The 23,723-nt window shown below is 43.7% G+C and overlaps 1 protein-coding gene and 1 pseudogene across 1 annotated transcript in view; both read left to right on the top strand.

The window, feature by feature from the left end:
• alpha-Spec (alpha spectrin) overlaps window positions 1–23,384 on the top strand; it is a 174,954-nt gene extending 151,570 nt beyond the window's left edge. The window contains exons 37-48 of the mRNA XM_075691147.1: window positions 1,982–2,240; window positions 5,369–5,445; window positions 8,142–8,278; window positions 8,922–8,994; window positions 9,095–9,391; window positions 11,530–11,642; window positions 11,737–11,754; window positions 15,399–15,453; window positions 15,624–15,820; window positions 16,661–16,714; window positions 18,710–19,004; window positions 22,771–23,384. Coding sequence (XP_075547262.1) covers window positions 1,982–2,240; window positions 5,369–5,445; window positions 8,142–8,278; window positions 8,922–8,994; window positions 9,095–9,391; window positions 11,530–11,642; window positions 11,737–11,754; window positions 15,399–15,453; window positions 15,624–15,820; window positions 16,661–16,714; window positions 18,710–19,004; window positions 22,771–22,899 — 1,704 coding nt within the window. The 3' untranslated portion in view covers window positions 22,900–23,384. The remainder of the gene's footprint in view (window positions 1–1,981; window positions 2,241–5,368; window positions 5,446–8,141; window positions 8,279–8,921; window positions 8,995–9,094; window positions 9,392–11,529; window positions 11,643–11,736; window positions 11,755–15,398; window positions 15,454–15,623; window positions 15,821–16,660; window positions 16,715–18,709; window positions 19,005–22,770) is intronic.
• LOC142580399 (uncharacterized) lies at window positions 11,766–15,391 on the top strand (annotated as a pseudogene).
• Window positions 23,385–23,723: the final 339 nt, after the last annotated feature.

Here is a 23,723-nt window from a genome sequence, read left to right as displayed (position 1 = left end):
CTACTCTGGGCGGCCGCATGTGGCCACCCGGGCCGTTTTATATTGAAAGCCATCTGTGATGGGGACAGAGTCCGGCCGTGCGCTGTGTTTACACGGCTTAGTTTGCGTTGATGTGAGATGCAGCACAAAGGTCAATTCGCTCGCTGCTGCCACGCTTCCTCGCTCAAGCGATTTGACAGAGTTTCTGCAGTCCACCAAGTGGGTGGAGGCTTGGATGATTTTGGGCCAGAAACTGCACAGTGGCCGTCGTGTGAGCACACCTCCTTTCCTAAAACCAGTTTTCCGAGCGGCACACATCGCTGTGATCACGATCAAAACATTTAGAAAAATTTGCGAGCAGCGAGTATGGCAACAAAAGGCGGAGCGCCCATAAGCAGTGACGTTAAGATCATGTGACAGCACCGTGGCCGAAGTGCAGGTGGCGTGGGGAACTTGTCCGCTCGAGCAGATGGTTCTAGCAGACATCCACTGCCAGTTTGCAATGTCTCACATTGTCTTCGACGAGCTGTTCATCACTTAAGTTTTGCAGTGTCCGCTTGTTTAGAATGCTAAACTTAAGGATTTTCTCAACAAAAACAAGAGAAGGATTCTTCGGAAAGATGGACTAAAGCTGAAGGTACTCATAGTTGCAAGTGACGCATACTTCCGTAAAGTAAGTCGGCATCGCTCAAATCGGCCGTCTCCGTTGGTGTCTCAGAAGTGGTGCTCATTTCCATGTGTCAATTTCGAGCTCCATTCTGTGGAACCAAATTGTCCGCACATGCCGTTTTCTTTTTTTTGCCACTTTTTTCCCCCAATGGTGACCCCACATGGGACAGATGGGACGAAACGGCACTCTGTACTTTTCGTCCACAACCCATGTAGGTGTTTCCTTTTTTCTTCTTTACAACTCCGAGCTAGCGTGTTCATAATTTTGTTTGGTCTTGTTTCTTCAGTTAAAAAATCATGTGCGCCAAGCTCTGCAAGGGACGCCTTCTACCCGAATGCCTAGAATCGAAAAGGGACTTGGGCTTCTTTGAAAGCCATCCATAGGCCTCTTGCATCCAGGGGGCTGAGACGGTGCCCAAATGCCCTGCAGCACTTGAAAATAAGAGCCATTGGCAGATGTGCATGTGCCTCAAGCCCAAATTGCAGAAATACAAACCAGTGCATTCCTTTGCTTCCATATGGCTAATTCTGTGTGCATGTGCTTAGCAAGACCTTCAAGCTGTCACCTATAAAGAGCTAAAAGAGACGTAAATGTGAATAAAAAGTTCTATTAGCAGTTTGACTCACAGTATTTTTATTTTCTACGTGGTTTATAAGCACAAAAGTGGAACACCAACTAAATACATTGATTAAACCGGCAGCTCTTGAAGACCACTGAAACCCGCGGCTCATGGGCGCTATCCGCAAGCAACACCATGCATCACAGCGGCAAGCGTCATGCCATAGCGGAGCATGTGAAACGAAGCTGTGTCTGCGCACCGCGGTGCGACTCGGCCGCCGCGACCACCACTTGCATGTGAAACAGGCTTTAGAGAGGCAAGCGGCTCCTAACTGCATGGAACAGAGCAGGTCTGTGATGCCCTTAGATGTCTAAGGCCGCACGTGTGCTCACTGAAGGAAGCAGCATGTCTTCATCCTTGTCTGAAAAGACTGGGTAACCTGTGGAACTTCTTTCGTGATTGAGATAACGGCTTGCAATTTTTCCTCTTGAAAGAGGAATTCCTAGTAAGCATGGGTCATAAGCTTGTGTTATGACCCTGCTCTTTGTACACCCCACCCATCACTACTACCGATCTAATGATTTAGCTAGGTCTTTGGACTGATGGTCAGCACAGCTTTTCGGTTGTCTCTCTGTTGGAAAGATAACAAAACTTGATCGTTAAGAGCAAGTAAAAGTCATAACAAGCCTGTCCTCTGTACCATGCGGTACAGAGGACAGGCTTGTGTAGAGGCTATTTTTTCTGTGATTGACCTCTTTCACATTTTGCTGCAGGGTTTGCTGAAGAAGCATGAGGCATTTGAGGCAGACTTTGCAGTTCACCGAGAGAGATGTGGAGACACGGTGGCAGCTGGCCAGGGCCTAGTTCAGAAGGGAAATCACCACAAGGAGAGCATCCAGCAGCGGCTGGACCAGTTAGTGCAGAGGCTCGATGCCTTGGAGGCAAGTGCCGCCCGTCGTCGAGCCAAGCTCCAGGACAATTCAGCCTACCTGCAGTTCATGTGGAAGGCCGATGTCGTTGAGAGCTGGATTGGTAAGCAGCCGCCATTATGTAACACATTCCTCTATGACACTGCACAGTCACACTGCTGTTTAATGAAGTGTTGCATGTAGCCAAGAATTTTTTTAAAATTCTGGTTATCATGTTTTAACAACACAAATAGTTTAAATATTGTGCCTTCAATGTTAAACTGTTATTCAATTTTTTTATGCTTTAGGCTCTTCGACACTGTTCATAGAAAGATGTAGTCAGATGTACAGTAAAACCTTGTTCATTCAACCCTCGTTAATTTTGACAACTGATAATTTGGACTTGTTCATTGGTCCCTGCAGGCGTATGCATTTTATGCAATCAAACTCTAATTCGGACACATTTAGCCACACATCCATTAATTTGGACAACTCTGGGAGCTTGGCGAGCGTGGAGCGCCGCGAAAGAGCAAGAATGGCGGCAGCATAAAATCGAAATGAAGTGGCAGAGTCCACATTGTCTTAGTCATCAGTGGAAACCGTACGTGTGTGACCGCAACGCTGGGACACTTTGTGCCTATTTGTGCCTTTAAAGCTTTTATTCTTGCGTTTAGTACCATGCATAATACTGCATTGGCTGCATTCCTTCATAACTGCGTAGTCGCCATCTACACTTTTAGACAAAGGTACACCCTTTGGGGTGTATATCTGCCACACAATAGTCATCTGCCTTTCTTGAAAACGCCATGCCCGCTACTTTCCTGTCGGGAATGCTATGTCATGCTGATAACGCGCATGCCGTTCGTTACTGGGAAGTACCAGGCTCTCAGCGTTAAAGAAAGGAAATGCAGACAAGAGAGACGACGATTATTGTTATGTGGCAAGATACGACCCAAAGGGTGTAATTTTGTTTGAGTGTAAGATTGCGTCAGTAGCCACTACGGTTTCATCCACAGCGGTCGCGGCAAACCTAGCTTCGTTTGGACGCGGTAGGCACATCAGCCATGTGCCTGATGAGTGATAGCATTGGGCGACATGGTGTCAGCCTGTCTTGACATAAAACAAAGTTCTGTGCGACTCAGGAAATTTTGCAAAGGCACTCATGGAAAACCAGGAAAACTCTGGGAATTTGGAAATGTCAACTTGGTAGACACCCTGTGAGTGCGTAGCCTCAGCCTTACGGGGCCATGAGCCATTGCATTTTTTGCTTGCTTACAAGAGTACGAATGCTTACGGGGGTATGAGCCATTGATGATAGTTTTTGTTCACTGAAAAAAATGCACAGAACCCTAGCCATATACAGCTTCGCTGTAAAAAAAAATACAATAAATAAAGGAAAGGCATCTATTCCTAATGCATAAACGTGTCGTGTGCAATTATAAACACTGTTTGAGCCGTCTGAACGCATAGACCAGTGTACGAAGTAGTATGAATGACCCTTCTGAGAAGTATCGCCAGCAGTGTCCAACGGCACGACCTTGACACGGCCCAATCCACTTCGATTGCAGCGTCGCCACAGTATTTTTGCCTTCGCGCGCCTCACTGCAAAGCATGCACCGCCTCAGCCGCTCATCCCACTCAACCGTATTCTAGTACACTCTAGTACTTCTAACCGATGAGGTGATCATCGCGAACATGCTTGCATCGGATAGGGACAGCGATGACGGCAATGATGACGCGGTAGGGCAGGCTGCCTCACCGTTGTCCTCACAGGAGGCCCGGCAGATGATTCAGTCCTTCTGGGGCTTTGTTTTCGTGAGGAACCTTCCGCTGCACTATGTGAAGCACCTGGATGCCATGGAGAAGGATGTCAGCAAGCTTTGCGTAAAGCATGCAAGGCTGACAGACATAAGCCTTTCGGGTGCAAGCGAGTGAGAAGTATGTGGCAAGATGCTTGTGGCGATCTCGCCTCAGCGTTTATTTCTGGATTTCTCAAGCTGACAGGCTGCCCCGACAACTTTATCGCCTTTATTAAAAGGCCCCTTTCGGGCCACCAAAACAATGCCTTGACAAAGCTCTCGTATTGCCTGCCGCCCGTGACCCCTCTTTGCAGTTATAGCAGTGCCATTCTTTAACGCCGACAGCCGCTGCTTGTTACATGCGATCAGAGCGCCCAGGAAGTAGTTTAACAAATCGACGCAATCAGCAGCCAGATGGAGGAAGGTGGTGGGGAGGGGCACTGGCCTCCCCGCCATTATAGTTATCTCACAGCAGCTCTGCCATCCCCCTATTTTGAATTTTTTTCATGCAACCCGGTTATGACAATTATTGCTTATAACAATGGAATTTTCATGGCACTTGAATATTGTTATCAGTGGGTTCAACTGTATACATACGGACAATCTGTTGTCAACCAGCTCATTCGCGAAAAAAAATAATCAGGGTGGACATGCGGTAGTAAAAATCATGGAATGAAAGCGCACATTGGCCATGCTGCGAACAAAGGAAGTCGCGAGGCCTTCGCCATTGCGAGAGCCAATCAGTCATGAGATGACGAGAATTGCAGCTTCTGCACTGCTATTGTGCAGGATAGAAACAAGATTTACTCATTCGTTCAGTAAATAAAAGTGTGTTGTCATGGTAAGCACTTGTTCATTGTTTTCTTGATGCCCTCTATAATTCGACATTCGGATAATTCAGACATTCTTTTCTTCGGTCCCATGTAATTTGTGGTACCATGTGGTACCACAAATTACGAGGTTTTACTGTATATATTGGTTAACATTGTTAATTCAGGTTATAGTGTACGTTTAATAGAAAACTTCGGAACAAGTGAATCTTAGGTCAATTTCATTTCATTTTATTTTTCTGCAAGTCTCGTCCCTAAAAATAATAATCCTTAAACTTGTCACTCAGTGTAGCTTATTATGCATGCTGAAGGTGAAATTTTGGCAAATATTCACCGCAGAGGGCTACAACTCATTGCACATTGCACGCCAGTCTCAAAGCAGGGTAAAAATATTTGAGCTGTAGCTTGACAGAGTGAAGAAATGACTACGCAGAAAGCTGCATTACTCTGGGGTACATCTTTGCGCTGAGATTTCTCACAATGCAAAATTAACTGCCCAGAGTGGCAAATTTAGGGATGAAAGTACCAGGAGATTAATGCAATGGCCTTTTCAGACCAAAGACATTTGAAATTTCAGTATAATGTGTTTAAAGCTGAAGATAACTGTTCTACAACTTTTACAGCCGACAAAGAAGCCCACGTGCGCTCTGAAGACTTTGGTCGGGACCTCTCATCTGTGCAAACTTTGCTTACGAAACAGGTGTGCTACCCACTTATAGTAGCTGCATGTGTATTAAGAACCTTGTTATTGTTGCTAGTGGACTGCAATTGTCAATGCAGCAAATAGATTAACTAGGGTCTCTCCAAATGAAGTGCTACTATTGATGTGCACTGTTCAATATTATAACACTTTGGAACACACACCTTGTGCTTAAAACATGTAGCGCCACCAGCACTCTATTTCTTGCAGCCTGTGAAAAAAAAAAAAAAAAGAGTCCGGTAGTTTTTAGGGTACTCTTAGTCTGTGCTTTATTTTGCACCTCAAACTGTTTATATTACCATATGCAAACAAGCCCAACAGCAGATGTTCCTGAGTGTGGCGAAGGAAGAAAAACACAACTGCACGAGCCATAGCGTTTGATTGGAATTTCGGTTTGTGTTCAGGCATTATATTTACACAATTAGCGAGAGGTTGAAACAGGAATTTTGCTTGAAATAACCACCTCATGCCTTTATTTGTTCAAATACTTGGTTTTTATTCATTGATACATCTGCCACCATGACTGGACCCAAAATGCAGTTCGAGCTATGTCTTTTGAAATATTGGCAGTTAGAAACATCAGGACTTCGCTCTATATGATAAACACGAGAAAGCAGAAAACAGTTGTTTCTTTTGTACCCTCTGAAGTTGGTTCTATGACAGCTCTAAGGCAGTTGTTAAAAAATACTGCAGGAGTTCATCCAAAAAAGGACCAGTGTAAAAATCTGGATCATTTACTCTATTGCTCCAATTTGCACTTTGCAACTCCAAAAATCTCCTATTTTTTTTCCTGTTAGTCTGCTCCAAAAAATTGCCCCAAATCAAAACCCAAAACTTGCTGCTGTGAAGTAGGAGACGCATGGCACAATTCAGCATCTGATACGGTGTCCAACGCGCTGAAATGGCAGCCAGATCTGAGGCATTTTGCCGTGCCCGTAGCTCCGAATTGGACACTTGGCGTGCTACAAAAGTAGGAGACGCGTAGTACGATTAGGTTTCCAATACAGCAGCTGGATCTGAGGCGTATTGCTATGCCGTAGTACCGAATCGGACACCTGATGTGCGACAAAAGTAGCAGACATGTGGTATGATTCGGCATCCAATAACGGTGTCCGACGTGCCGGAACAGAAGCGGGATACAAGGTGTTTTGTCATGCTGTGGCGCCAAGTCTGACACTGTATTGTACACCAAATCGTACCGTGTGTCTCCTGCATTTGTCGCATGCCAGGCATCCAATCTGGCGCTACTAAACCGCAAAATGCGTCGGATGCCGAATCGTACTGTGTGTCCCCTACGTCTCAGAGGTGATCACGTAAATGAATCCTCTCAAAATCTTACCTCTCATAAAGTACGCACCCCCCAATTTGCGCAATATTTTCAGAAAAATGTGCGTTCTTAATGTGAGTAAATACGGAATGGGTAGCTTGGCTGTCATTGTTCCACATGGGCACAGCAGTATGTACTCCCTAAAAAAAAAGAAAAAAAAGAACATTCTTTGGGGCATATCTGGTCCCCAGACAAGAATTGTTGTCCGTCTTGCTTGCATTTTTTTCTTCTTTTTTTCTTTAAAGCTCTCTGCTTCCTGCTTTCCTGTCAAGTATGCTGTGTCATGGAGATATGCACTTGCTGTTTATGACCTGAACATACTGAATGAATGAATGCTTTATTTCCCATTGAACATAGAGGAGGGTGAGAAAAAAAGCTGTAAAGAGACGGTTTGAAAAACTCAACCCCTGACAACACATGGCAGCGACAGGTCAGCAAAACACGCAATAAAGAAAACTAATAGTAAAAAGAAAAGACTGGGTATGCAGCATTAAGGAAAGGAAAAGCATGCAAGATAGTGACTAGTGTTTGGGGACAAGGTATGCCCCAAGGGGTGCAAGCGTTTCTTAGAGTGTACAGCTTTGAGCATAGTTTGAATGATGACAAAGAAGGGAATGTTACAAAGGCATGACTGCAGCATTTGATTGCCAGGCTTTGTGTGCAGAGACGCCCAATACTAGACACATTCCATACCTTTCATACAAGATAGTGCAGTGCAACTTTATGAGCCTGATATCCGTTGAGGTATTGTCAGATATATTTATCAGTTAGCATATGAAAATGAACAGTCAAATTAAATCTGGTTGACCTAGCTTCTCATAGTGGTATTTATCATGGCACGCTACGATTCATTCCAATTTGAACTTCAGATTTTTTCAGTAAACAATATGTGAAAGTTCGTAAGCAGGCTTTCCCACAGTGCTAACTCTTCCAAGCCAAGGTGACCGTGTTCATGCTAGTAGGACTGTTAAGGCAGAGATGCACATTCTGAAACCTTGGATGGTGTGGAAAACGAACGGTGCAAAAAATGTGATTGACCTGCATGTTAATACTTCAGTTAATATTCTAGCCCGAGGTCTGCCGTCTTGGTTGTGTCAAAGGGGTGTGGAGAAAAGAGCACTTGCAGGTTTTGTATGTCTGTTGCTGGGTAGGGTGAGCCAGCACTCCCAAATTTGAAGGTCCAGTTCTTAATTGAATGAGGACAAACATGTGCTTACCTATTTGGAGCACAGGGTAATATTATGAAAACCACATCATTATATATTTAAAAAAAAAGTCCCCTACAGCTATTATATTTATTACTTGTATGTATGGTGTACAGTGTGTTTTCACAACGAAAATTCAGAACAACTTGGATTTTCTTCCTTAGGAAACCTTTGATGCTGGCTTGGGAGCCTTTGAGCAAGAAGGCATTCAGAGCATAACACAGCTCAAAGACCAACTTGTTGCTGCTAATCATGATCAGACAGCAGCCATAATGAGGCGACATGACGATGTGCTTACTCGGTAAGTTTTGCGTGGAAAACATAATGGCTAAGATACATTTAACCATGCATTGATTTTTCATGCATTTCTCCAAGGGTGTTTTTCTTTTTAGCCTAGTCCCCCCTCACCTCTTTTATGAATGTTGCCACATTCTCCATGTATGATGCACATTTAAGTATCCCAATAAACTCCAAAGCAGCAGTTTGCTTTGTTTGTATTGTTTGCATATGGCAGCATATTTTAGCTCAAATTTTTGATGGTAGGATAAGGCAAAATATGAGGTCCTGCAACATTATTTAAGCTCTAATAATTGATAGCTTTCGTACTATTGTATCATTTTTAGCTACATTGCAGTAGGGTTATAGTGAATGCTATAAAGAAATTGTCAGTGTCGACTTGTTGACACGGATCTACACTTGTCAGTGTCAATCAGTGTCAGTGTTTTGAGCACTTCTACCACTGACCGACACTGACAAGTGTCGGTCAGTGGTAGAAGTTATAGGTAGGGGAAGGAGGTTTCTAGCATTTTTGAAGGTTGAGGCTGTACAATCTTCAGTTTAAAGTGCACTTGTTCTGGTAAGCAGTTCACCATCTGTCTTTCACCATTTTTCAAGCTTTTTCATCTTCAGTACATACGGAGTAACCACGTCACTCAAATTTTCAGCTGGAATAATTTACTGGCAGCTTCAAATGCCCGTAAGCTTCGCCTGCTGCACATGTTGGACCAGTTCAAGCAGGTAAGTTCACTACCTGTACTGGTTTCGCTTTGTTCCTGGGTTGCCATGAAGTATTTGTTCTTATGCCAAATAAGATTTTCTTTTCCCCTTATCTATCCAGATTGAAGACCTCTTCCTCACATTTGCCAAGAAGGCATCTGCCTTCAATAGCTGGTTTGAGAATGCTGAGGAAGACTTGACTGACCCTGTGCGGTGCAACTCTGTGGAAGAGATTCGTGCCTTGCGAGAGGCTCATGCACAGTTTCAGAACTCCTTGGGCTCAGCTCAGGCAGATTTTGAAGCCCTCGCTGCTCTGGACCGACAAATAAAGAGCTTCAATGTTGGTCCAAACCCTTACACGTGGTTCACCATGGAGGCTTTGGAGGATACGTGGCGTAACCTGCAGAAGATCATCAAGGTGCAGTTTGTGTCTCTCATAATTTCGATTTGTTGCTAGACTAGTACCACGTGTAAAAGAATATCTGCACAATCGGGAGTATTCTGAAAATCTAAGGAGAGGCATGTCTGCGTGTGCATGTGTGATATCAGCGCACGCAGATGTGAAAGTGGTGTGCCGGCCTCATTGATCTCTACTCACTGGCCGGCCTTGATGAAGCCGTAGCATGCCACAGTATCTTGGTGTGTGTGGAAGGCAAGTAGTGCTCCAACGTAGCTCAGGCACGCGCCACATGCGGCGCATTTCCGCTATGCCAGCGAAAAGTGGACGCTCATATAGTCTAGCATCTGGTGCAGTCTGCCAGACTGGCGACATTTGCCGTGCTTTGGTGCGACCGTCACAGGAACAGAACATCTCCGATTTCACGCCCTAGCTGCTAGACCAGAGTGCATCACACACTAGCTTGGCTGGCCAGCAGTATGTTGGCCTACAGTTCGGGTGCACTGAAAAGAGCGTGCAGAGTTTGCGCCTTCTCCAAACAAAAGTGCTCACTCACTGCACTCTTGTGTGAAGCTACGGCAACAGCTGATCCGCAGACAACTGTGGGCCTATTCAATGTGTCGAACAGTGCAGGGGTGCAATCTTAGCCGGTTCTGACTTCTCCAGCATGACATTTTCCCACATTGCCCGCTACTGCCTGTCGCACTGAAAACACTAGACTATAACTTGTCCCTAAGGTATTTGTAACGGCAACATGTTTCCATATCGAAAGACAGCTGTCGACACTAAATAGAGGAAACTTAACACACCGAGGCTGCGCACATTCGACGGGCCAATGAGAATACTAAGGCATGTTAAGCACGAACCAGCCATGCTAAGAAGACCTCAAAAGCTCGCGATGCCCGTCTTGCCAAAATGTGCAATTCGTATTGTGCCCGCCAGGAGCTGCAGGATGTTGAGCAGCTTTTGGGGGCCTTAACAGAAGCAAGTAGTCCAACAGATGTGTTGCTGCTGAGACTTCTGAAGAATAAGAGTGTCTCCTATGTTACAGGGTGGCCACGGAGACCCAATAGGCATCATTTTAATTGCACGCAAAATGAGATACAATTAAGATGTGAATTAAGTTAACAATAAACTGGAAGAGACAGAATAAGGACATGTAATCAACATTTAATCATCGAATCGCTTGAACAACCATGCATGTCAACCTTGTCGTCTTTAGCGTCAACATTAACACTTTCCTTTCTTTTATAGGTTCAATGTAAACTATGGTAGAAATTACCTTATAGCACCTAAACAAAACGGAAGTCTAATGCGCACCTGATATTGTTTATTTACATATATCATCATCATCACTCTCAGACGGCACTTTGTTGCTGTCCATGGACCGTAACATGTCAGCCGCCATATAGTACATTGCATGTTTGATTTTTCCACATTTATCATAAATCTCTGCAACAGTTGCAGATGGGATGGTGGCCATTGCCTAGACTAACCACTTCACTAATTGGTCCTGCAATGCACACAACTATCTGGAATGCTGAAAACATGTGACACGACTTGCTGCCACTAGCTTTGCTTGTAAAACAAGTTGCCTTTTGCATAAGCGTTTGTAATCAAAGGCTAAAAGTGGCGTGTCATCATCATACTACGCACGAACTTGTTCTGTTGCTGTCCTGTGATGGCAATGATGCTCGCTAAGCTGACTCTGACAGTAGGCTGTCACTGATGCTGTGAACGCAGTTTTGGTTTCATGTGAGATTGCACCATGCAGGCAGGAACAATTTTCTTTTTAAAAAGAAAGCTCTCATTAGAACCAGGTAAATACTGTTATCACTCATTGTGAGCTGCTGTTTTCACTCGAAAATCTTCCTAGGGCAGGCCTAAAATAGGCGTTTTTTATGGGAGATGACTTGCGCTTGACACATTCGATGACCTGCCCCCTAAACGCCACCAAGACAGACCCTGCTACTATTAGTTGCCTATGGGGTCAGGCGTGCATGGCCTTACCAATCAAGTTTGAATTGTCTGGCAACGCCAAAATTCAGGATCAAAATAATGAACTATTGGGTCCATAGAAATGTGTGGGTGCCAGCTAGGATCTTTGCTCAGCTTTGCTTGCTTCGCATATATGGATATTTATTTTTGATTCCACACAGGAACGTGATATCGAACTTTCAAAGGAGGCCCAACGCCAAGAAGACAATGACCACCTTCGTAGAGAGTTTGCCAAGCATGCTAATGCATTACACCAATGGCTTACAGACACGCGGTAACTATTTTTAGATATTTCATTGCAGAATGCTTTTACCTCAGTGTGTGTCTCTAATGTGCACTTTCTCTTTTTCATATATCCCAATACACAGGATGTGGCTGCTAGATGGGTAAGTTTTGTTCCAAAATTTCTGTTGCTTTCAGGAGTGCTGACACTTGAAGTTCTGTGCTCTTTGAGCTATAGAGTAATGTAGACATGCAGTTGAATTTTGGAGTGTGGAAGGGATACATGGATTTGCAGCTGGTATGGGCAGTTTATGCCCATAAGCCATGCACAACTGCAGAAGCTTGCACTGGTTTTTCCAAGTTGGGATGGCATTCAAGCGTGCCAATTACTGTCCACAGTAATTAACATTAAAAGTGCTTGCAGGTTGTTACAACCTACGGTCATTTATAAAACATGCCAGTATGGTTTTAACTTTAATCATTGCGTGAAAGATATCCTTTTTAGGTTCTCACTAAATAGGCTAGAAACAGGGTGTCTACCAACTGGAAAACCGGGAATTATGAGGGATTCTCGATACGTTTGAAAAACTCTGGGAATTGTCAGGGAAATTAAAAAGAATTTGACCAAGTTGGGGAATGTGGCCGGTGAGATACAAGGAGCGATGAATACACTCTACGGCACAATCTCGGAGGCCACGTGCTGCAGCGCCATTGCTGCACACAATGTCTGAAACCGTCGTGAATACCGCAGATATCTCTGAGGCTGTGTGCAACAACGGTGCTGCTATACATGGCCTCCGAGATTGAGTCGTAGATCTCAGACTCCGTTTATCATAGCTCTCGGCAGTTTAATTGCCACAAAGTGGCGCCAATAACCAGCCAGCAGCAAGCGGTCTTAAAGGCAACTGTCATCATCATCATCGGATGAGTATCACCATATCTGCATTCTGTGGTAATATGCGACATACTCGTGGGTGGACTTGTGTATGTTGTGCTTTGTTCGTGGCTGGGGCATTTCGATCGTTCTGTTTTGCGGTGAGGTTATGCAAGCTGCTTTTGAAGATACTTGAACTCGACAATGTCACAGTCAACGAAGTTCTCGTTCAATGCTGACTGGTTCAACGCCAACGTATCCGACGTCGCGAGCTGGATTAAGCCTGTGCCCATGTATACAGCGCACAATGCGTAGTGTGCTACAAGACGTTTTGCATGAGCAACATGGGAAAAAAATGTGTCTAGCCACACTGCAAGTATAAAGCATAAGAACATCATGAAGGTGCTGGAAAGTGGCTCCCAGACGTGTGCTCTCGTTCTTCAAGCCAAGCAGTGCAGCCCTGTCAACTGTGATGACTGTTGACAAAGGGGCGAAGAGAGCAGGCCCCTCATCAATGCCTCTTGCTGCATCAGCTCCTGCACACATGGTATGTGGTTTTCTATTGAAGAAAGATGTTGCAAAAGCTGAGATCTTATGGTGTGTGAATGCTGTAATGACTCGTGCATCTCTCCGTTCTGTGGCTCTTCCTCTTCCCGTTGATGTTTGAGTCTTGTGAAATTGCCAAGAAAATGCAACTGGGAAAAGACAAAGTTGGATATACTATCTGCCATGGCATCGTGCCATTCTTCCAAAAGAAGCTGCTATCAGCTCTTGCTGAAGCACCATACATAGCTATAGCATTTGATGAATCACTAAACAAAGTAGCACAGAAAGAACAAATGGATGTGCTGGTCAGATACTGCAATTTGCCAGATGATACTGTAAAAACTCGATACCTGACTTCATGTTTTCTTAGCCACACCTGTTCTGAAGACCTGACACTTGCCTTCGAGAAAGCCACAGAGGACACAAAGCACAAGATTATGCAAGTGTCAATGGATGGACCAAATGTAAACTTCAAGTTTCTTAGATCCCTTAAGGAAGAACTCAATTGTCATGACAGTCAACAAATCCTGAAAATTGGAAGCTGTGGCCTGCATGTGGTTCATGGTGTCTTCAGAACAGGCCATGCAGCAACTGGCTGGAATTTTGTAGTATTTCTGCAGAGTATTTATAACCTTTTCAGGTGTGTTCCAGCTCACCGTGCTGATTACATTCGCATCACAGTAAACACGTTGTTTCCTCTCAAATTCTCTGCGGTTTGATGGCTTGAAAACAGCATGGGGATTTCAAGAGCTCTTCAAGTACTGCCAAACTTGGTAAAGTATGGGGAGTGTTCAGCTAAAGACAAGCACAAGCCAAAGTGCACCAGCTACACCACAGTTGAGATGCTAGTAGCTGACACAATGCCGCGGGCAAAACTGACTTTCATGCTGTCAGTGCCTGAGGAATTGAAGCCATTCTTGACCGAATTTCAAGCGGACAATCCAATGGTCCCTTTCCTTGCCGCTGCATTGGAGGCTGTCTTACGATCACTGTTGGGAAGGATCATTGAGCAAGAAATTTTTCACACTGCTGACACGCCCTTCAAGTTGCTTAATATAGATTTGGCGTAGCCCGAGAATATCGTTTTTGTCAACACTTTTGATGTTAGTTTTGCTGCCAAGAGTGAACTTAGAAAAGCTGCGAAACCATCTCAACTTGCACTGCTTACTTTCAAGAAGGTATGCATTTATTTTTTGAAGGTGTGCTCACTGAATATTATGGAAAGGTTGCATCTAAAATACAGGCTAACGACAGGAGTGAGTTGCTTGGATCCGGTGTGCACATTGTCAGTGGAGGTTGACAAAAAACAATGTGCAATTGCACTGGAAATACTTGCACAGCACCTGTTGCTTGACTGGCTTGGGAGCAGAACGGGTGCACCGATCCTACGTGCAAGTTCGTTCACTGAGGTCTGCACAGGTACTTATGAAGAACTTTGATAGGACAGCACAGAGACTGGACACCTTGTGATTTGAGCTGTGCTCACGGAACCATAAGCAGTTGCTTATCTTTGTCAAGATCATACTCTCCATGTCCCATGGCAATGCTGCTGTTGAAAGAGGTTTTTCTGTAAATAAAGAGTGCCTCATAGAGAACCTGAAAGAAGAATCTGATTGCACAGAGAATAGTGTGATAGAGTTTCGGCAGCAGGTGGTGTAGCCAGTGTTGGCATTACAGACAGTGTGGGGGAAATGGTGCATGGCGCAAGCATTTGGTGGAAGGAGGACCTCAATAAAAAGAAGCAAGACATGCTTGATGCATCTGAGGCTGAACAAAACGGGAAAAGGGGTGCCACCCACATCAAGCAGCTCCAACAAAACTAGCAAAGGCTCATCAATGGAGCACAGAATAATGCTTCTCTTCTCCAGGCGGAAATTGACAGTTCAAAGGGAATAAATGTGCTCATAATCTCTCTTTGGCGCTGCAATGAACTGTTTAGTCAGTGGAATCGTCTATGTGAATCGTGCCTCTGTTAGGCTCTCAAACCTTCTTTTTTAATGTTCAGGGAATTTTTATTGACATTATCAGGAAAAACCTGGAAAATTTGAGGAATATCTATTAAGTAATTTAGTAGAGACCATGTAGAAATATTGCTTGAGATGTCTTTTGATCATTTTCGATTATTTCAGTTTAGCATTTGTTTTTCATAAGCAAAGCATTTGTGTGTTCGTCGTTGAAAATTTCAAAACATTGTGCACTTTGTATGCACGCACATGTATGTTGCTCATTTTTCTTAAATACATACTTAAAGTCCATTTTCAGCATCTTTTGGGCATATTCACATGTTATTAATAATTTCGTTTATGTATTGCTATATTGAATTTTCGGGTAAACATTTAAAGATAGTGAAAAATCGCTAAAATGATGTGTTCTTACCACTTCTTGCAGGTCCTCAATGATGGAAGGATCGGGTTCACTGGAAGCGCAGCTCGAAGCAACAAAGGTCAGATGTTGGGTAGAAGCTTCCTGTTAGAATAGATCAGTAGTCAGTTGTCTGGTCAGGTAGCATATTAGTAAAAAGTCTTTTTGAAACCTGTTACAAAACATTTCTTGACTTGATCAGTAGTAGCTTGGTATATCAGGGATCTAAATGCATTTCCTGGACCCTTTCAGCGTAAGGCTGCTGAGGTTCGTGGCAAACGTGGTGACCTGAAGCGCATTGAGGACTTGGGCGCTCTGCTAGAGGAGCAGCTGATTCTTGACAACCGGTACACTGAGCACGGCACCGTGGGACTGGCCCAGCAGTGGGACCAGCTTGACCAGCTTGGAATGCGCATGCAGCACAACCTGGAACAGCAAATACAAGCAAGGTGCGCTGTTACTCTTGCTTTAGGAGGGGGGTTATCATTTGCCTGAGCTTGACAGATGGCAGAACTAATAAAAATTTGGAGGACTCTTAAGCTTCGCCTTTAAGAGTGGGACGCGATAGCACTCAAAGATCCCTGACTGCTTCTCACACTTCCCAGCAACTGCAGCATATGTAACCGCAATGTTTACCGGTAAACGCTCATGGCGAACACTGCATGAAGGCAGGCTTTCTGTGAGAAATGTGGCCTCTTGCATGGGCCGCGATGCTGCGGAGGCAAGTGCCATCTGGAAGTGTTTCAAGGAAGTGGGCGCACCGCTCTGTGGACTCCAAGATATTTACAAGCCTGCGTGCACAAATGGCGGACACCGCCTCCGGTCTATGAATTTTAGAAAAGCTGGAAAAGGGGTTTGAGTTTTGGCGTAACACAATTATGTTTTCTCGTATACTCAAATTACAATCCGAGAGGTATCATGTCTGTAGGTTGTGTGTAAGTCATAGTTTATGATTTTTCCACATATTTTAACTTGAGAAATTCAGTTCAGTCAGTTCTTTGCGTCACATGGAAGGCCTGGGTATGTGTGGTTCGAAAATCTTTTTGCCGAAACGATGTCCAATGCCAAATGCGGGAAGCTGAAGCCAGATTTGCGACATGGGCTCCTTCACGTTGTTTCATTAAAAGTACTTTGGATTGGTGAGCTTAGTGTGTCTTGCTAAGGTTGTTCAAAGAAGGTTTAAGTAAGGCAGAGTTGTTGACATTTTGAGACTACGAAAAATGTACATTTCTCTTATTCCACTTTTATGCTTTCTCATGTGAGCATCCCATTTTTTCTAATTTATTTAGAAACCAAAGTGGTGTTACAGAAGATGCCCTCAAGGAGTTCAGCATGATGTTCAAGTGAGTAGCACTTCTCTTTCTTTCTTTTCTTTCTTTCTTTCCTTCTTTCTTTCTTTCTCTTTTTTAGTGCTCTAATTTCCCTGTGGTCACATAGTTTAGAATTATGCATACATTTTGCACTGTCATGTTGCAGATGTCATTGGCACTTGAGGCTGCCTACCTTTTGAGTGTGATGTTCCTACTTAAAGCATTTTTTAGAAATTCGAACAAACCACAGTAGTCCTGTAAAGTTGCACAGAACTTAATATGTAAAATAACTTATTAAATAAATTGGAAATTGGTTCTGCCACTCGTAATTCAAACTGTACACCCGTGAGAAAAAGTATGCAGACCAAAGGCTCACCGGAAAAACCTAATTTCTTTGTAATTCAGACGCGCAAACCGAAATTGACAAGTTCACTGGAATGTTTACAATGCCAAGCTTGTACTGCACTCCTCAATTTCAAGTTGCATTCACAGGCGGAGAAGAAAGTCTGCTTTATTGAGGAATCCCTGTTCCATATACTTTTGCTTAAGGGAGTACGTTGCTTTGTGCCTAAAATAGGTGCACGTTGAAGAACCCCGGGTGGCCAAAATTAATCCGGAGCCCTCCACTACAATACCCCTCATGACCACTGTTCAGTGTCGGGATATTGAACCCAGAATTGAATTTTGATGGATGTTTTTCTGAGCTAGCAATATGTGGCACAGGTGATGTTAAGTAGCTGTGAGCAATCTCGGAACAACAGGGCTCTTGCGCAGCCATCTTACAGGAAGGTGGATACAAAGCACCAGTGCATGGAAAATCGCTAGTTGAAACTGCTCAATGCCCTTTTGAATGTTCTCATCAACTGATCCAACACAGCGGCAATTTCAGTTCGAGCAACGCTTTGAAAGGGCTGCAGAAAATTGAGCATATGTTTTTGTTAACTTTGGTCATGTTTCCGCCACAAGCATTGAGTTTGCACTGATCACATTTATTTGTTGCCAATTCATCAGGCAGACCCAGGCATCGGGCAGCTGATCTACTTCAGCATCTTCAGCATTGTCAATTTTAGTAACGTTTCTTTCTGATAAAGAGGTGTGAATGCAGGGCCTGTTTTAGTCTGCTTAAGTGGCATTTTTCGCACAAGTAGTGAAAACGTGTCAGCTTCTCAGCAACACAAATCCTAATGTAGTTGCTCTACCAGGAGCAAGGGGCACGATGCTAGGCCCAAACGAGGCACCTGCAATGTGTGCAGGGGGAAAAATGTAGGCATGTTAGGCATGGTAGCACTGAATGTTGCACATCACTTTTGAAAAGTAGAAAAAGATATTTCCTTTTGGTACCATGGTACCATGACAGTCAGTGCTTTCTAAGAAGAAAATGATTGTCAATAAACAGGGGATCTTACAGGCAGTCCCTGACACTTCACTACCAAATGCAAATTTTTCCTTGACTTCATCAGTTTGAATTTCATTTAACACAAACGTTTTGACATCATCTTAACATTCGAATTAAAGGGCTTTTACTGTATTGGATGCAGAATTAAAGCTTAATGTCTCAAAATTTTTCATGTTTAATTTTAAATTTCAGTCTAACAGTAGACTTGTTACAAATTTGTTGACTATAAGAACAGTGCGTACCCAATTTGTGAATACTATTAGCTGTGTAAAGTTTCATATAATTTGGCTGTATATTTCAATGTCTGAAGTATATTCACTAGTTGTGGCAAGTATAACTAAATAAAAGTTCGAGTATGGTTTTGTATGATTGCCAGACCGTTGTGGTCATTGCACTAGGCCAACTTCTGTACCATACAGTGCATCTGCAATGACAAGAGCAAAGGGAAAGCCTCTGAAAGAGACTGCATGTTCTTCAGTTGCAGCATCCATTTAAGCCTTGCATGTTTCTGGTTTGAATCAAAATGGCCACAAAATGTTATGTTGGACTGCATTTTACTGCCTGTAATTTACAGCTACTCCATGACAGGCTGTACAAGAATGCTTAATTTGACCCACAATGGATACATGCAGGCACTTCGACAAAGACAAGAGTGGCCGGTTGAACCACGTGGAGTTCAAGTCATGTTTACGGGCTTTGGGCTACGACCTGCCTATGGTGGAAGAGGGCCAGCCAGACCCCGAGTTCGAGGCCATCCTTGACCAGGTGGATCCCAACAGAGATGGCCAAGTCTCTCTCCAGGAATACATGGCGTTCATGATCTCACGAGAAACTGAGAATGTGCGATCGTCTGAGGAGATTGAGAATGCCTTCCGCGCCATCACCTCTGGCGAGCGGCCATATGTCACTGCCGACGAGCTCTACGCAGTGAGTCTTTTCCGTCTGTTTTCCTTCTACCTCCAGCCAAAGGTTTAGTGCATTATTAAAACAACCTCAATTGAATAGCCCCTCACCAGGCCACATAGGAAATTTTGGTTATATGCTGGAAGTTGTTATGTGCCCTCTAGGGAGCATTCTACCGCAAGAATTTTTCAAATTGTTTTATTAATAGCAGAGAGAAATATTTCAGTGCCGCGAACCCATGATTTCAAGGGGCGAGCGTCACCACCAACATAGAAACTCTCCCCACTTTCCCGTCTAGCCTCTACAAGTGAAATTCCTTTCCTGCATTCTCTCATACTGTAGCCGGAGGTTCGCTTGATATATATATGGCACGGGCCCTGCATTTCTTTTTTTCTTCGCTTCTTTGCTGCGTGATTCACTTCCGCAGCACACGAGTTTGTTTGCTGTGCACGAGAACAACCTAACTAGCAGTATAAATCAGTGCTACACAAACACTGAGGCAGACACAAGCAGATCACAGAACATGATGGCATGCTAGAACATGGCAGAAAATGACATAGTTTTGCTCTCTGTTCATGCAACTGCACGACATGGGAACAAGCAGACGAAACGGAAGCACATTTCTGTTTCTTCAGTACAAAGTAAAACGAGAACATGCAGACATTTGATTTGTAGGTTTTATTAGTCCTCTAAACTTTAATTCGTCTATCGAAACATCAGATCAAACAAATAACTGCTGTTTCCTTGAATAATTCTGCCATATGTCACTGGAAGTGACGTCACTCTCCGGCTGGGAGTGCAGTGCCCCCGCGAGTAGGACAAACAGCATTTCGTTTGAAATTTCAGCTGTTTCTTTGGCGCATAGCGATGTAATACTTAAGACACAATTGTTAGCGCGCACTGTATGCACTGCGCTTGTCAGCTCAAAATGGCCAGACCTCGTGAGGGGTTCGTTAACTGGAATTGCCTACTGCAGCAACTTTATTGCCAAGCAGCATGTTGATATTAAAGGGATACTAAAGGCCAAGACTAAAGGGATTTAGATTGGTGAAGTATTCTTTTAGAAGCTTATTTTTGTTTATTCCACAGAAATATTTTGGTTCCTAGTGGAGAAATCGAAGGCTGATCGCTGAAATTTTCTTCCTTGAAGTAAGAACCACAGCACTGATACATCAGTGCAGTATCAGACTTCAGGGTATTTTGCGCTTCGGTTGTTTTTGTGCAAAAGAAGGTATTTGAGCCCTTGGTTTCTTCAGAATTCAATATGACCCTTGTTTATCAATAAATTATTGACTAGTCCCCAGCAGAGACAGCCAAAATCTGACATCATGGAGAGAGCTAGCGTTGAAGCTTCAAGGTGGTGTTGCCACCAGTCTGTTTTTACATCTTTTCTGGTGTACCAACCCTTTTGATGTCCCAGAAGTGCCGTTTACTGATCCAGCTTAGTATTCCTCTGTAGTGTCCCTTTAATGGACGTCACTGCACATACTCCCCAGTTAGCTTTCCTGCTTCCATACTTTCACCCATGCATATATTCGAATGTCAATGTAAAAGTGAAGTCTGTTTGCTTAGAAAACTTATTAAATTGGAGGTTTTCATTCCGGCATTAAAAGTTGGCTATACAGCCAAAGTTAGTGTATGTGTCAGACCACAGCTGAATGTAGTCCCAAGTTCGATTGCTGCTCTTGAGACAACAAAATGTGATTTCAACTGTTTGTTTTTAGCATTTACCAAAAAACTATATGCTGGTGCTCATGTTTGTCTTTAGTTGAAACCCAAATATGGTAAGTGTGTGCACTCAAAAACAAGTTACTGAGGAACTATGGTGATGCCTGTCCCTCCCACCTAACCGTGAATTTGCTGTCACTCTAAGGCTGTGCGTTACATTCACAACAGACAAATGACACCACGAGCTGTTCTTCTCCCGTCTAGCTTCAACCACAGCAATGAAACATACTTTAAAATTGCATTATGAATTTCCAGCAACCCTTGTTAGTCCTAGCAAGATCTAGTACAACTTATTGCCATGGAAACATTACTTCAGAAAACGAGGCATGTTCAAATATGTAATATATTTTTTCCCCTCAAGACAAAGGAGTAGTGTAACATTATACCTTGTCTTTTTTACAGTTTGAAACGGGCAAAACTAATTAGAATGTTTTTGCTGAAAGCTTTGCTTTTTGGACACTGTGGTGCTGTAGGTGGGGAAACCAAGAATGACAGCAAGATTAAACTTGTCACTGACTACTAGGAAGTGTAACACACATACATAAACTCTGCCCCCATAGCTGTGTCTGTGTAGCCACAAAAAGTTGTCCGCAGCTATGAAAACATACAAGTGGCATCTTCTCTGGGAGAGCTTGTGAACAATGTCCCCATACGAAACTACCAATAACAAAATCAAAAGCATTAGAACGTGCTGTAGAAATAGCACTGGGAGCAAAGCTTTGGTGCAGACCCCACCTAGTGGTAGCAGCCGCTGTCAAATAACATGGTGTGCACTGTGCGAGTGTGGTATCTCGCAGGAGTACCGACCATCATGGCTTGGAGCTTAGCAATCCAGAGGGCCATGTCAGCCGTCACCTCACGTACTCTAGCGCACCACTGCGCACTCGCTTGGGCTGCAAAAGAGGGCTACCGAGCACTACGCATGCAGAGAACACGGTATTGCCTTGAGTTAGTGGAAACCGTTTGTCTCCGGTGGCACCAAACACTGCACAAACGCCCTAGCGAGGAAAAGTCCCCGCAGCTATGCTGCTCGCTCTCGCAATAAGCAACGGGCCCACTTACGAGAACTTGGCCGGCCTCCTTGGCTTGGGCCTCCAGTAAGTGCAGCTCGGCACAGTATAACCACGTGCGAGCTCTAGGTACCACTCTTCAGCTTAGCATCTGGAAAGGATCAACACAAGGTATGCACTCTCTGTACATGCAAAGACACCATAGGCAAACTCAACTTCGAGACACAAAGGGACCCGCAGACAAGAGAAAAACGTGTATGTACCCAGTGCTGTCCCAGAGAAATTTCTCCCGTGCTCGCTCTGCGGACAGCGGTGAGCTGCTGCTGGCAATGCGAGCATCACTGCTGACAACCGTCCGAGCAGAAAGGGGAGAGGCATAAGAATGACGGAACAGGTGAATGCCCGTGCAAAGGCGCCACGGCATACCTCAATCCCCATGGTACACATGTATATTGTCCTTATCAAAGTCAAGCAATGCTAGGCTGCCATTTTGTATCTGTCACCGCAATGTCATTTTCAATATTCGTTGGCAATAACAATGTAGACACAGCAACATGGTGCGACGATGCAGGGACAAGTGGATTCTTATGTTCACTTCGCACGCTCAGTTCCAGTTGGATTTATTCTGTTCCGAGTGGATACTGACACGTTCATGAACTTATGTATAGGCTCCTGAACAGTGCCTGTCGCTGAATGGTCTGTGTTAATCTCTGCTCGCCAGCTATATTTTCACATGAAAGGGCACGTGCAACTGATGAATTTTGTCATCCGATGCTTTTCTTTCGGTCATCACCAGTGATCGAGGTACGTGCATGCAGTGAAAGTGGACTCCATTAAATCAAAACTCTGGAGTTCACAATGGGTTTACAATTGGAAAAAGAGAATTTGTTTTATTGCAGAATATGTAAAAATCAAGGTTTAAATAGGAAGTTTTTAGTTAAAGTACATGCTGAAAGCTGGATAATGACTCCAAATGGAATGTATTAGCATGGTTTTTGTTCATTTACGTATGGCACATATGTCAAACTACATAAAGAGCTTGCTTTTTGCAGAATCTTACCAAGGACATGGCCGACTACTGTGTGTCCCGCATGAAACCCTACGTGGATCCAAAGAGTGGCCGATCCATCTCTGGCGCCTACGACTATATCGAGTTCACCCGCACTTTGTTCCAGAACTAAGCACTGCCTTTTATGTGTTTCCCACATTTGTCTTTAGAGGGAGCTGTGCTTCTGATTATGCTAGCAACAAGCTCGGGCCTAGAGTACAGAAGACAGAATAATAATACCTGCCTCAACTGCCTTTTTAAAGACTGTTTCACAGAAAGTTCGTTCAGCTTCTTATTTGTTCTTCTGTTGTTCTTATTTCTCTACAGGGTTCACCAGATGTGTAAACCATTTTTTTATATATATATATATATATATATATTATAAAAGCAGCTTTTCCACTAGCATAGTGTCAGGTCCTAGGTGTACTGCATATTTTTTTTTTAGTTGCATAGGTGGGTACTGTGCTTTTATTTTGCTTTTTAAACCTTTTACTTTCATGCCGCATTTTGGAAAGTGGTGACATGCTTGTGGCTCTGGCAGCTATCAGAAGTAGCATTATCTGTTGGTATTTATGTGTAACAGGCCTTTAATAAAGCAAGCTATGTTTTATTGGAAAATGTGCAGAATTTCATTGTTTAAGGTTGTAGGAGGTTATCCGGTGGTTGAAATGTAATGTTTGTTGTAAATACTTATAGTCACTGACAGTTTAAGAATTGCAAGTTTGTATGTACGCTGTCTAATTAAAGCAAAATTTACAGAGATGTGCCAGCCAATTAGATTTGCTTATCTACCTGACATCAACTGGTTTCACGTGTTTGAAACATTCATTTTCTGCATAAAGACCAGCCTTTGTGTCACTGGTTTCAAGATGAAACTTGAATGTCTAGGCACATTTTATAGGTGACCCTGATATTACTGCTCAGCCAAAAGTAATATTTTAGCTTCAAACAATTGGC

Source organism: Dermacentor variabilis, chromosome 1 (assembly GCF_050947875.1).
Source record: "Dermacentor variabilis isolate Ectoservices chromosome 1, ASM5094787v1, whole genome shotgun sequence".
NCBI lineage: Eukaryota > Metazoa > Arthropoda > Arachnida > Ixodida > Ixodidae > Dermacentor > Dermacentor variabilis.
This window is presented reverse-complemented; position numbering and strand designations above follow the sequence as displayed.